At 39.5% G+C, this 15,289-nt stretch overlaps 1 protein-coding gene across 13 annotated transcripts in view; it reads left to right on the top strand.

Annotated features, from left to right (window-relative positions):
* The window catches only part of LOC118665033 (fatty acid desaturase 2-like protein FADS2B), a 31,665-nt gene extending 17,636 nt beyond the window's left edge, over positions 1-14,029 (top strand). For 3 of the 13 annotated variants that reach the window (XM_036325863.1, XM_036325862.1, XM_036325861.1), the window contains 8 exons: positions 827-952; positions 3,438-3,498; positions 4,604-4,680; positions 4,874-4,971; positions 6,539-6,635; positions 8,653-8,732; positions 9,976-10,101; positions 11,585-14,029. In XM_036325863.1, coding sequence (XP_036181756.1) covers positions 827-952; positions 3,438-3,498; positions 4,604-4,680; positions 4,874-4,971; positions 6,539-6,635; positions 8,653-8,732; positions 9,976-10,101; positions 11,585-11,636 — 717 coding nt within the window. In that variant the 3' untranslated portion in view covers positions 11,637-14,029. Of the gene's footprint in view, positions 1-826; positions 953-3,437; positions 3,499-4,603; positions 4,681-4,873; positions 4,972-6,538; positions 6,636-7,418; positions 7,899-7,927; positions 8,054-8,652; positions 8,733-9,119; positions 9,227-9,975; positions 10,102-11,584 lie in introns of those variants that run through there. The other 10 variants (XR_004970518.1, XR_004970519.1, XM_036325864.1 and 7 more) reach the window with 10 other exon arrangements.
* Positions 14,030-15,289: the final 1,260 nt, after the last annotated feature.

The raw sequence follows: 15,289 nt of genomic DNA, 5'->3' as shown, positions 1-15,289 counted from the left end.
AGCCTGGACATGCAATGATCTGAGCCAAGCTCCCCTAGGAGATCACTTCAAATTCATAGTCTTTGAAATATTCATTGAAGTAGAATTCCTGGGGCCATTTTTTCTACACAACTAATTAAAGTTTTAGAGCTGAGGTTTCCTTTTAGATTTTTAAATAGAAAAACTACTCTCTGCCCCACCTACATCCAGAATTTTTTTTATAAGAATATTTTTTTTAATACTCACCCAAGGATTTTTTTTGAGAGAGAGAGAGAGAGAGAGAGAGAGAGAGAGAGAGAGAGAGAGAGAGAGAGAGAGAGAGAGAGAAAGAGGAAGAGGAAGAGGAAGAGAGAGGGAAAGACAGAGAGAAATAGCAATGTGAGAGAAACACATTAATTGGTTGCCTCCTGCACAAGCCCCAACCAGGGGCCTGGGCCAGGGAGGAGCCTGCAACCAAGGTAACTGCCTTTGACCAGAATCAAACCCAGGACCCTTCAGTCTGGAGGTCAATGTTCTATCCACTGAGCCAAACCACCTAGGGCCAGAAATTTTAATGAGAATCAAAATAGAAAGATAGGAAATTGTTTCATTTCACCAGATTCTTAAAATTTTTCACCATCAGGTGTTGTTTGAGCTTGAATTTATGTTCCTGACTCAGATGAGTATTTGTCTGTAGGCTTTGAGAATGCCTGTCCAGTGAATCATTCTGTGACCCAGCAGTGGGAGCAAGTTTGAGAAGCTCAAATATCTTGTTTTGACTTTGGAGATACATGTAAAAAATTCTAATCTGAAGGGCATTTCAAAAGAGAAATCTTGCCACCACTAATGAATCCTCTCTTTTCCTCAGGGCCTGTCAGTGAAATGGTGGAATCACCGACACTTCCAACATCACACAAAACCAAACATTTACCCAAAAGACCCAGATATTGATGTGGGTCCACTTTTCCTGGTTGGAGATTTGCAACCTATCAAGGTATGTTTAGATGTCCTGGCCAACAGAAGTTCCTAGAAGTGGTTTCTAGAAGTTCCTATAAGATGTTCTTAGAAAGGCCTATTGCCTTGTTTTGGAAAGATCAAACTAGAGCTTCCAACTTCACACGTGTTCTGAAAACATCTCTCTTTTTAAGTCCAGGATGTGGATTTGAAATAACTGAACCTGGGATTGTAAAATTAGGAGGTGTGGAGTGCATGACTCTATGTCCTTAAAAATCATTCAGTACAACCTCCTAGTGTAAGAAATATAACTCATATCACTCTGCTTGAGCAATCCCGATGACAAGCAGGTACCTGCCCACTTCCTGTCACTAGCTTTGAAGCAACATATGCTAATGTTAGGTAGTAAAACCAGGTGATGTGAGGTCAGCAATGACTCTCCAAGAATATGGAGACATTCACTCAGGGAAACAGGTCAGTACATTCAATAAGCACTAAAGCACAAACATCTAAATCTCTAATGATTTCAACTAATTCTAGCTCAGTTAGAAGAAACAATGCTATTCTTTTTAGTTTGTGTTTATTTTGGTACATTTACACATGAACCACAGCCCAAATGCTTCTTAAGATACTTAGAGACCACACCTGTAATTTATATTTTTTAAAATATAGAAAAAGGAAGGAAAAAGTCAACTCCAGAATTTCTCAATGGTTGATATTTTTAAAAACCTCACTTAATGTCATCATGGAAAGGACAGTCAACAAGTTTCTTTGAAGTCTTCATTCACTAGAGGAGGTCTAAGGACATCGATCCTGGGAGTTGGGTACTTAGGAAGAATCTGCTATGTTCCTAGGACTAGGACTATTCTGGAGTTTTATAAAAATAAGAATCTAGCTTAGTCGGTTGCTGTCTGGGTCTTGTAGTCCTCTCTTTTCCATCTGAATTAGGAAATAAATTCTCTTGCCTATATTTTGAAAAACAAAAGCCCTGGCTGTGATTGAGAATCAGTTGCTTTTGACCAGGACTCCACAAACAAATTGGACCTCTCTGATGTTTGTGAACTTCATGCTCATCACGAAAATTGTGGCATCTGATTTATCATCCCCCCCTGACAAAGAGATTTGTCCCACTGAAGTTCATGAAGCAGCTTGACCTTCTTCAGAAGGGGCTTCTCTAGAGCTTCACAAATTATTGGGGCCACCTCCCCAAGTTTTACAGTTGCTCTTGGGACATATCCCTAGCATCTTAGGGATCTATATAACATAGTTTCAAAGCTACTGCACAAAACATTACTTAAAATTATTTATACTCTAAAATTCAGTTGTTTCACGTCAAAAAATAGTTCGGATGAGTCTAGAATATTTGCATTCTCACATTTTCTTGTCAATATTTCTATCACTTTCTTCAAACATTCATTCTTTCAACAAGCATTAATTAAATCTTCTATGTGCCAGTTCCTATGCTCCGGGAAGACTTAGCATCCTCCTTTAGAATGACACTCAAAACCAGCCTTTCTCCTAGCTTTGCTAGCTCCCAAGCTTTCTTCATGTATTTCCTTTTCCATTTTTCTACCACTTAAATATTTGGAAGTTTGAGAGTAACTGCAAATAGCTATTATTATGTCATCACCATGATATTTCTTTTTATTTATAACAATATGAGAAGAAAGGATCAGACCTACTTTCCAAATAAGAGAAGAAATCTATATGTAGGTGGGAAAGTATTAAAAGAATGGGGAAAGCAAGAGTCAAACCTTGCCTATAGTGTAACTGAGTGAATATACAGATAAAATATACAGCAGGATGTGACTTACCATTCATTGATTCAATTAAATATTTATTGAGTGCCTGCTAGTTATTGAAGATATAACCATTACTTTTATTCCTCCTCTCAAGGTATTTTCTGTCTTCATGCACTGAGAACAGATTAAATGAATGGAGACCCATAGAAAATAAATCAAATTTCCAGTACTGATATATATAATATCACTGTACTTTACAAATAGTAAATTACAGCATGAGATCCATGATCAGAACACAAATGAGGAAAGATGGAACAGATAGGAGAGGCCATGCCTGTATCTTTTATCACATGGTATCTATTGAATGAATGTAGATAGAGACTGAGCTTCAAGCAGAATTGTAAACACCACTGTTAAAGAAGAGCTAGAAAAATTCATCAGAAATGTGCCTTTTCAATCACCACTCCACAGAAGGACCAAAAAAATCTCAAAATGGCTTCTAAGGTAATAAAATTTTAAAAAAATGATCATAATCCACATAGTCAAATGGAATAAACCATCTATACAAGAATTGTTCATATTTAATTAAGGCAAAAAGATGCCACAATATTTCTCCCCACTCCACCTCTGCTTCTTCTAGTGCCTTAAGTTCAACAACCAATGAACTCTGATCAGATGGCTCTTTCTGTAGAGATTTTAGACACTCACAAACACATAGATGTCCTCGAGTGTAATGGCCAGAAGTATTGTCTCTTATTTAAGTTGTATTCTCTCTCCCTTTAGTATGGCAAGAAGAAAATCAAATACATTGACTATGAAAAGCAGCACCTTTACTTCTACATGGGTGAGTCTCCTTGGAGCCAAATTCCTTATCATTCCATTTCCTTAAAGCAAGCAGTAGTCAAGCTAGAAGACATGACTGGTGTATTCTCACAGAGAGACCAGCCCATGTTATCTTATAACTGAGAAAAGCAGAATGCCTTCTTTTAGACTTACTGGTGTGGAAAACTGAAAAGGAAAAATGGAGAAGCAAATAGGAATCTTTAATAGGCATTTCATCACTCTGGATATTGGGTAAAAAAGGAAATGCTCTGATAAGGATGGAAGACAGGATGCCAATCAAAGAGTCTTGAATCTAGGACTCTAATTGTGGAAAGACTAAACACCTACAAGAAGAAAAGAATAAAGTCCTTAAGGAAGCCATTTCTGGGTCACAGAAGATATATCTCAGAGGGACAGAGAAAGCATTTACAATTGTAAGATTTCTAACATAAATGCTCTAAGAAAAGAAAGGCATCCCAGGGATGTGGCCTTGAGCTGTTAGAAACTATGCTAGTATTTGTTCAAGTTTCTTAGTATGTGGGAAGGATGAAATCATTTGTGCTGAGAGGTTACATAGTTTGAGAGTTTGCAGGCGGACACAGCCTAGTCTAGAAGAGGACTCAGAGGACCTGACTAAAGTGTGGTCACGGAGAGAGTCTATGAAAACCCAAAGGTTCTACATAAGACTTGTTTGTGCTCTGGCCTCACTGACCCTGGCGGAAAGGCAGGTAAATAATTCTTAAGCCAAGAAAGGAGTACAGCTTCTTTATATATGCCACCTTGACATATTGTGACCAGACCCTATCCTGAGGATTGTGAAGGATGGAAGGTTTCCATAGACCTTGAGATAACTTGAAAGCTCACAGCAAAAGCTCTTTTAGGATGCCCCCATCAAGAATGACTCAAATCTTGAAAGCTTCCCTAGTCTTCTTGAGGGAGCTTGAACCAAATTCCTGGTTTAGCCTCGTAGAATCAAAAAATCCCATTTTGGATCTCAAGCCTTCTGTCTTTCTCAGAGGCAACATTGCAGGGTGGCATGTTAAGGAGATAGAGCCCTGCTGACTTGCACTGAGGACACATTCTAGTCATTTATTCAACATATTTTTTGTTATTATTGTTGTTTTCAGTTGGGCTTCCCCTCCTCATGCCAGTATATTTCAACCTGCAATCCATGCAAGTGATGTACCTGGGAAGATATTGGAGGGTGAGTAACAACTCATTCTCTGAAGCTAAATCAAGCAGAAAATGGAAAATGAAAGTGCTTAGTCTCTTCCAGATAGAGCTTTTTGAATAGTGAGACATAAGATTTAGCCAGTACATGAAGGGACCCTAGACCAATGAAGGGGGAAATGAGATTATGTTCAGAGCATCTAACTTTCAGGCACTTCTCTCTGCAGGACATTGTCTGGGTCAGCAGTTTTTACATCCGCTATTTCATCACATTTGGCCCTTTCTATGGAATCTTCGGAACAGTATTGCTCATATATTTGGTCAAGTAAGAAAGCAAGAATATCCATTTATTCCTTAGATAATTCTCTTATCTTCCTTATCTAAACCATTTGTGATTAGCATAAGATTATGACACCATGCCCCATTCTCTGTAACTGTGAAGGAAAAAAAAAAAGTTGAAATGTCTGAGTAAGAAGTGCTCCTTAGAAAAAAATATTGGCCCAATCTTCTCTTTTTGTGCCCATTTTCTTAATTCCCAATAAAGTATTTCACCTGACCCAAAAATCTTTTAAAACTGTAATCCAGTTGGACATCATAATCCTTCCAAAGATAATGGAAGAGAAGAAATTTTTTTTAAAAGACACATTTATTCAGCGTCATGATCAGACCATTGCGTTTAGCAATCAAGAGCATTGGTGCAAAAAAAACCAACCAACTACATTAAAACCTTTTGTTGGAATGCTTTGCACTTTCCACAGAACAGAAATTAAAATAACCTGTTATACAATTAGTCACAAACACAGTCCTCGAGTTTTGTTTTGTTTTTGGCCCATTCACATGAGTATTGTCTAACACATGTCTTTATGACTAGGAATTTTCCCAAAACCAAAAATGACTTCCCACTGAATAGCCCCCTTCAACTTCCCAATTTACCCCCCTCATTATTTTATTTTGTTATTCTAAATCCTACATAATAATCCTATCTAATAATAGACAAACATGGTAATTGACCATACCTTTGCTACGCCTCCCATTGGCTAATCAGTGTGATATGCAAATTAACTTCCAACAAAGATGGCGGCTAATTTCCATACTGCAGGCGGGCCGGCAGCGCACGATGCTGCCCGCGGGACCCGGGACCTGGACCCGGACCCGTGACCCAGCGAAGGAGCATAGCAGCAGAGAAGGGAGAGAGCCCAGGTGGCAGAGAAGGGAGGGAGCCGAGGGCTAAGCGGCGAAGGGAGGGAGCGAGGCAGCGGAGAAGGGGGCGAAGCCCGCCTCAGTGGACTTTGCTCCCTTCTCTGCTTCACTGCAGTCTCAGGAAGCCCTATTCTTGCAGGAATCTTCCTGCAACAGGCCTCTAGTAAAGACAATAATAGCTACTCTGCATTAGGCACTTTGCTAAAGGCTTAATAGTCATTCTCTTATTTGCTGCAATCCTCGCATGAACCTGTATTGTAGATAGTATCATCTTATTTTCTGCTAAGGAAGCTGGAGCTAAGGGAGATTTAATCACTTGCCCAAGGCTACAGAGCTTGTAAGGTCCAATGGCAGTACCAAACCAGACCTTGAACCCAGCTCTATCTGATGACAAAGCCTAGGCTGTGTATGCCCTTAAGTTAGGTACTTTTTTATCCTTGCACCAATGCTACAGCAAACTTTGGGGCACTGCTTCTGCACATTAGGCAGCAAGGTAGGTCTTGTGACCAAATGCCTACTGTGTCATTTCTAGATTTAAAGAGAAAAATAAATGACCACTATTTTACTCGAACCCTGGAGTCACTTTTACTTCCTCCAATACTCAGCCAACTCTGTCAGCAATTATGTAAGCCCAGTGATTGGAACTGTAACACCTCAAGGAGTCATCAATTCCTCCTTTTATTCTCCAAAAGGTTTCTTGAAAGTCCCTGGATTGCATGTGTTACACAGATGAGCCACATACCAATGAAAATGAGCAGAGAGGAGAACAGAGACTGGCTCAGTACTCAGGTAGTAATGAAGTTCCTGGGAGAGGATCCTTCAAAGCATAATGATTTAGAGTCTGGTTATCTCCAATAATATGAATTCATTCTTATCCAATGCTTGCCAGAGACCAAGCACTGTCAACTACTGTGCATCGAACTGCATGAGATAGGTGCTACGATTACTCCCACATTGCAAATGATAAAATTGAGTTATGAAGAAGTTGGGTAACTTGCATAAGATCACATAGCTAATAGGTGTTACAAACAGGTTTTAAACACAGGCAGTTTGATTTCAGAGCCTTTGCTCTAAACCAGCGGTTCTCAACCTGTGGGTCGAGACCCCTTTGGCAGTCGAACGACCCTTTCACAGGGGTCGCCTAAGACCATCCTGCATGTCAGATATTTACATTACGATTCATAACAGCAGCAGCATTACAGTTATGAAGTAGCAACGAAAATAATTTTATGGTTGGGTCATATGAGGAACTGTATTTAAAGGGCCAGAAGGTTGAGAACCACTGCTCTAAACCAAGGGTCAGTAAACTACAGTTCAAGGGCCAAATCTGATCCACTTTCTATTTCTGTAAATAAGGTTTTCTTAGAACACAACCATGTTCATACATTTTATATTATTTATGAATGCTTTCATGCAACAACAGCAGAATTAAGTAGCTCTGACAGAGAATTAAAATATCTGCAGTTCGATACTTTATAGAAAAGATTTGCTGACCACATGACACAGCTTTTCAATTACAGAATGAATTTACACCAAAAAGGACACTGGAATGCACCTCATTTCTTTGTATAGGTAGAGAGCCTCAGTGAGGAGACATGACATGCTCTCTGAGCATCTGTGAACGATTCAGAGTTCTAACCAGTGCAGAAGAGCCCTACCTCCTCGGCCTTCCACCTGCTGTGCCACGATTGACTGGGGAATCCAGTCATAATTCTGCTTCCTTCTCCAAACTCACTCCCAAGTTCAGTGGACCTTCCATAGGGCATCAAGTAGTGGTTCTCCTATGTTTTGGTTACAGAACCATTTGACACTCGTAAAAGTCACTGCGAACCTGAAAGAGTTTGTATTTATATCAGTTATTTATATTCATGGATATTTACTGTAGTTGAAATTAAAATACTTTCAAACATTTATGAATTCATTATTAATTAATATAAGAATCAAAGCAATACCTCAGAGTGATGGTGCCATCCTATCTTAGTAGCCTCTGGGAAAATCTGCTGTACAAGCATGAGAGAATGAGAATGAAAAGGAAAAAAAAAAGTCTTGGAAGTGTTACAGAAGTAATTTTGACCTTGCAGATCCCCTGAAAAAAGTCCTAGGAAACCCCAAGGTTTTCTGAAGAATGCTTTGAGAAATGCTGACATAGAACAACCACAAAAATAATATGCAAAATGTCAACTCAACTGGAATTAAACCTTAGAAAGGTATTGAGTAAAATAACATTCACAAAGGATCTTAATCTTTGCAGTCTGAAGAAGCTACAATCTCCTCATGATAATACTTTTCAATGTATAAAATAAAATACATTAGATTACAAAGGAAAATCTTTACATTGAATGTACTTTTATGCACAGAACCCTTGGTTAAAACCCTTAATGCCTTATTCCCCATTGAGAAGCCCTTCAATTCCATTCTATGGAAATAGATTCTAAACCCTACAATCTCTCCCAAAATCCTGTATTCTCACTTTCATCTGCCAAGGTCCTCATTGGTGACACCTTAGTCTTTTGTATCTAAGAGCTGATGGTGACTTAGCCCCCTCAAATTCTATGCACTTTTTCATATCTATTACCTTATATATATTTCTTTGCAAAATGTCTTATTTATGTTTTAAATTGTAAGCTATTTACCTGGGACCACCTATCTTTTATATTCCTCTTCGTTTCTTACACAAAAGAGGTAATCAATGAGCACTTATTGAATGATTGCCTTGGCGGGGGGGTGGGGCTGGAGAGGGAACTAAACATTTTCTCTGTTTGACACTTGAGCTTATTTATATCTAATGTAAACTTTTTCTTTGCAGGTCCTGGCAACCTGTAATGTTGAACAGTCCTTTTTCAATGACTGGTTCACTGGGCACCTGAACTTCCAAATTGAGCACCAGTAAGTGATAGAAACAACCCATGATAGGGGAATGGGCTCTGACTTATAATAGCCTCCATACAGTCCAGAGCAGAGCCCTAGGGTTGGGATCACAGAGGGGGAAAAATGAACCAGAATTCTTTAAAGACTGCTATCTTTCAACTAACATTAAGGGTAAAAAAGAAAAGAAGGAAGTAGAACAATAGTGAGTAAATAGAGTGAAATCTTAGAAACTACCAGTGATTTGGTTTACAGATTCCCATGGATTTAGAAATTGTTGATTGTTTTCTTTGCATTCGGTTTGTTGGCAAAACCCAAGAAAAAACATGACACCTGGGTAACCAAGTTAGGTTGAAACTTAATTGCAACTTAATTTACATGCCTATCTCTCTATATCTTTACACTGAGGTTACAAAATAACCAACAATGAAATCCAGTCTCTGCTGCAATTTCCAAATGGTATCTGGAAATACTTTACCAATGGGTCAGCTAGGCAAACATGCCCTAAAGAAAGAGTAAGTGATAACCCTTTGAGTTAATCTCCCCAGAATATTCAGAGGAGAGACTTTCTATAACCTCTTTATCTAAGCCATTTCTGTGATAGTGAAGGAAGAGATCTTATACCTACTCATAGGATTTTTTTTATCCTTTCTTTCATATTAAAATCCCAGCAGAACAAGAAATTATTATTATTTATATTTTATCAAAGAGGAGATAAAAACCCAAGAAAGTCATCTGGCTGATTAGTTAAAGCCTTGGATGAAAGCCCGTCTTTCCTCACTTCTTACTCCTATCCTAGAACTTTTCCCCATATGCCATTACTAGAACGTATGTATTCATGATGCTGGAGTTAGATGGATAGAGAAACAGACAGACAGACAGACAGAGATGGAAGGTGAATATCTCCAGCTCTCTAGATAATTTAGAATGGTAAATAAATAAATAAATAAATAAATAAATAAATAAATAAATAAATAAATCCATACTTTCATTTGAGCTGCCAAATATAAATATTTTTTTATGGTGCTAATATTTATTTTCTTAGCTCTTCCCAAACATTGCCAACCAACAGGGCTCACAGAAGTTTAAGAGATAAGAGAAGAGTGTTTGGCAAGAGTTTTTTTTAACTCCCTGTAGCAGTATTGTGCAAAGTCACGGTTGGGTCTGCATTGCTGACATAATTTTATTTAGTAACGGGGGAAAGAACTTCTTTCCGGTTGCTCTGTATGTCTAAGTTGTGTATCTCCTGTTTCTGTTCCCCTAGTCTGTTTCCCACTATGCCCCGCCATAATTATCAGAAGGTGGCACCTCTGGTGAGGTCCCTGTGCGCCAAGCATGGATTGCAGTATGTGAATAAGCCCATATTGAAGGCATTTGGAGATATTGTCAGGTAATAGCAGCGTCTCCTCCATTCAGCTCTCATTTTTCTTTATGTCCCCAGACTATTCACTGGCTTGTGATTCATTCACCCAGGAACCATTTATTAAGAGACTCCTGTATGCCCGGCATGGACATGGACAGCATCAACTGCAGATTTGATAATAATAACAATAATAATAATAATAATAATAATAATAATAATTTTACCATGTACCTTCTGCCTTCTAGGTATTTCTTAGTGGAAATGCCTTTCTGCTCTACTTAAGTTCAAGCTTCTTAACACCAGGGCTGTGTACTATTTGCCTTTGTGTCCCCTATAGAGCCTTTGCATGCTTGACAACTTAAGTGGTGGGAGGGACTCTCAAAGATTCGGCTCCAGGGTTGCAAACGAAGATGCTTGCAGAGTCCAGCAGGACATAAATGTGTGAATCGGGCAGGGATGACTGATCCTCTATAGACTGACCCCAGGGGTAACTGACCAAGAATGGCAAGCCCTGAGGGAACTGGAAATTCATATCCATCCCAAAGCATTCAGTTCCCTAGAAAGCATTGTGCTGCTCAGACTAACAGCCAGTGATCTGGGTTTAATGACTTCCTTTTAGGATTGGGGCGGGGGGGGGGGGGGCGGGTAGACAAGCAAGTAAAACCACAACAGTATCTTGAAAGAAGCCAACAAGGCCAGTCCTATTCTGATCTGATCCTGCCTAGTGCTCCAGTGTCCGACTCTACCCCTCTCCTCCTCCTTCTCTGCCCTCCAGATACCTGGCCTCCCTTCATCTGTTACATAACCCCCTGCCCTTGCCATTTCACTTACTTTGTCACCTTTTCTTCTGCCTAGAATGTTCTTCCAACCTGTCCTTATCACCTTGTCAATTTTCATTCACTTTTCAAGGTTCATCTCAAATGCCTTTTCCTCCTCAGTCTTCCCTGACGCCTATGACTAAGTCACATGCTCTTGCAGCACCTGGCTCTCTTCATTCGTGACTTGTGTCATAATCATGACTAAACAACAAATTAGGTAACAAATTCTTTAATATGTGTCTCCCACTAGACCAAAAACTCCACGTGGACAGGACCTACCTCTCTCCTATGCACTGTTGCATCCCCAGAGCCTAGAAAAGTATCTTGCACATTATAAAATAAGATGGGTAGATGTATATTGGATGGATTGTTATACAGTTGCATGCTTTATCTTAAAGAATCTCAAAAGATTTTAAAAAAATGAGAGAAAAGGGTAGGTGATGGTTTGGGATACAGAAGAGAGTAATTGAAAGAAGAACAATCTCTTCCATAAAGGAAAGGTGACCTCACCTGCTAAAAACACAAGTCAGTGTATTTGACTCCCTTCACTGGGCTACAGAAGAAGATATTTTTCACATATAACTGAAATGACAACGTGTCCCTGAACCAAGTAAAAGAGCATATGTTCCATGGAGTAGCAGCTTTTATCTTAGAGTCTCACCTCCTGATAATCTCGTTCACTCTTCCCACAGGTCCTTGAAGAAATCCGCAGCCCTCTGGATGGATGCATACTATGAAACATGATGCAGATGCCAGCCTTGATGTGCACGTAATTGCATCTTTCAAGGAGGCTGGTGAATGTGTAGGAACTTCCTGCTTACCTATCAGTGCCATTGGCATACTGGAGTGTGCCAGGAGTGTGAACTCTAAGGATACATGATAACTTTCCCTGAAGGTTTCCTCTGCAAATAAGAAGCAGAGGGAACACAAGATAGCTTTGACCAGAGTGTCAAATGGGAAGTGGAGTCCAATGTTATTATTTTTTCCAAAAGATCTTTAACTTAGTCCTACCAACAGGCCTTATTCAAATCATCTCAGTTGCTGGGCATAAGTACAGGAGCCATGTAAAAGTCTCACTGACAATGTCAAGGGTCAATGAGAAGAAGGTTAAGGAGAGACTTCAGATAGAGCACTTTTTGAAAAACAGGGCAAATGCTCTTTGAAGAGAATCATACATTTTAGAAGTTCCTGGTAAAGCACAAATTTTTTGCTTTTTCCTTTTTTAAACAGTTGAACTTCTTTTTCTTTAAATGTTGAGTATAATTAACATTAAAATCTCTAAATATTTAAATATTCATTTCAGATTTTCATTATTGTACTGCACATCTGTAATTGGCATATATATACATATATATATATATATATATATATATATATATATATATATATATATATATATAATTTGTTTCCAAGTTGTAACATTTCTTAAAAGTGCTCTCTACATTTAGTCCCAACAGCAACTGGTAAAGTAAGAATAGACTCTCCCTGACTATAAGATTTGTTTGCCTAATCCCTAACCACCAAAACAGAACTGCCAAACCTCATTTCTAGGTGACCCTACTGCAAGAGAGGGATATATTTTCTATAAACTAGACCATAGGCTATGTCAAGGCATTTTCATCTGTTACATAACCCCCTGCTGAAGCATGTCTTAAGACGAAAGAGTTTCAATATTAGAAGGATGAGTCGACACTCTCAGTAGCTAGTATAGTGATGTTTAATATGTCTGTGCTTTTGCTCATCTAGTCAGGGGGTGGGGGGTGGGATGGGAGGGGGCAGTTTACACACGACCTTGTCTGCAGGGAAAGAAAACAAATGGCACGTCTTCCATCCCCGCGTTAGGGGTTTATCTGTTGTCTGACATTCTACCAGGAAGCATTTCATCCCCTTCTTCCAAACTCTGCAAAATATTTGGGGTTTTTTTGTTTTGTTTGTTTGTTTGTTTGTTTGTTTCTTAATTTAATCCCTGGGTTGTGAAGCAAAGACCCTGTGGCAGAAAAAAAAAGTGTGGAGACTTGAAAGAAGCCACTGGGGTTGACTCAAAGGGAGCAGGGGCCACGGAGGGGCAATGAAGGAAAATACATTAAATTACTCACATGTCCTAAGGGTAAGCCATGCGTGCCAAAGCTAAGAAAATGAGAACGGGTAGTCTGGGAGGACTGGGCATTAAACTACCAGTAATATTCAATTGGGAAGTTGGTTAGGGAATGAAAAGGGAGAAAAGTTTTGTTGACTTCATAATTCTTCATAATGTAAGCCCTGGGTGGAAGAGCCACGAATCCTCCTGCCAGTGGATCTACAGATTACTCCTGCCTGAAATCAGGTTGCAAGTAGGAATGGAGCACAGTGGTTGCTTTCTCTATCCAACTCCCAGAGAAGTTCAAGCATGATTTGTCCTCCTAGTCACTAGAAATAACAACCAGACCTCTCCCTGGACACACTACCTCAAGACCTTCCTTCCTCAAGGTGGAAACTAGCCCATGTTGCAATTCCCCAAATGGAGTTGGTTACTGTGAAATGGAACAAATCTGGGAGATTTAGACAGATGATGTACAGGAAACGTGAAAACTAAATGGAGGTCATGCCCTTTGCTTTCTCTCCCTGCAGCTGAGGTCATCTGTAAGCTGTTCCCCCTCCCACCCCCCTTCCCACATGAATATATGAGCAAAAGCACAGACACACTATACTAGTTACTGAACCTCTCTGTCACTCTCCCTGCTCTCACTTACAGTTCAAAACAGGTGCTAGGTAAGAACAAAAGTTTATAATGGAATACATTTTAACTTACTAGTGCTAGTCAATAAAATAGTCCTTTTTCTGAATTCAGTCTCTCAATTGATTTCTCTATCTCACCCTGCAGTGACTGGTATTTGCGTCTGGGGAGACACATGACTATATTTATATTACTTGTTCAATAAATTTCCCAGAGGAGGAGAACCAAGGCCTGTTACTATGACAGTTTCCAAGGTCTCTGAGCACTGATTTGGAATTTAGATGATCCAGCCTGCAGGGCATTCCATTTCTGCCCTTCATAATGTAGGTTTCTAATGACTCCTGATTGTTATAATACAGTCCTCCCTGAAACACTTCAATGGATTCCCATGGCTCTTTGAATAAAGAACAACCTGGAAAAATGCCTACAGACTTTGCCTGCACTGTCCCTTCCCCGTGTACCTTGCCCCCCCTTATAACACTCTGGCACGTGCTCTCTCTGCTGCAGCCCCAATGGCTTCTTTTGAGTCCTCACAGTTTCTTCTGTGACAGGGTCTTTGCTCCTGAACCCAGTGTCTGAACCTCTCTGTCACTCTCCCTGCTCTCACACCTTCTCATTTGGTTAGCTGTCACTCACCTGCACATCCCAGGGAAGCTTCTCCACTGTGATATGCTCTATAACAATTACTACAGGTATAATTTTACATTCATTTGTGTGACTCCTTAATTAATTTTTATTACACCCTAGCTTGCAGAATCAGTAAAGATGTACAGAAGGAAGGAAAGAAAGGGAAGAAAGAAGGAAGGGGGGAAGGAAGGGAGGAAGGAAAAAAAAGGGAGGAAGGAAGGAAAGGATGTATATAAATGTAATTCTTTCTAACTACATAGAAAGGTAAATTTTTTCTAATATAGGAAAAGCACTTCCATATTCTAACTCTGAATTATTAAAATTATTACCAATACTTAAGAGTATCTACCAGCCACTTAGTACTGAACTGTACCTCTCATTGGCATTATTTTATTTAACCCTCCTAATGGTCCCATGACACTGTCCTATAATTAATCTTATTTTATAAAAGAAAAAGTTGGGGCCTAGGGAGGCCAAGCAACTTGCCTGATGTCACAAGATAGAAAGTGGTGGAGTAGCGTTTCAGACTCAGAGATGTCTGACTCCATAGTCAATGCTCATTAATTTCCATGCCAGAAAATTCAAAGTAATGGGGAATTAAGTGGCATTAGAAGACATGGCAGTTGGTGTTTCTGGAATATCTCTAATAGCTTCCCAGAAGCTAATGAAATAAGCATTTCTACCTCAGCAAGAGCACGTACCTGGGAAGGGGAAGGCGGGAGGGGCCCATGAAAGGCACAGTGGCCACTTGGAAAGAGCTCCTGTTGACAAACTTCTACTCACCAATCCTAAAAGAGTACTCAGCTCAGACAAGTTTCACTTGGACGTAGTCAAGCTGAGATTTAACCTTTAACTGCATTAAACATGGAAGAACAGGGTAAAGACATGGATTTGGGATTTTGTGATGACTTAGCATGATTTCAACCCAAGGAAAATTCACTTTCTCTGTGGCTGTCTTTATGTGGCCTTACCTGAATCCTATTTCCTTTAAAACTGTATTCCTCCTGGCGAAATTCACCTCTGAGAAATTGCATGTGTTTTCAGTTAGGCATTAAGT

Source organism: Myotis myotis, unplaced genomic scaffold (assembly GCF_014108235.1).
Source record: "Myotis myotis isolate mMyoMyo1 unplaced genomic scaffold, mMyoMyo1.p scaffold_m19_p_10, whole genome shotgun sequence".
In the NCBI taxonomy this organism is placed as follows: Eukaryota; Metazoa; Chordata; class Mammalia; order Chiroptera; family Vespertilionidae; genus Myotis; species Myotis myotis.
The sequence above is the reverse complement of the archived record's forward strand: the minus strand, read 5'-3'. Positions and strand labels throughout refer to the sequence as shown.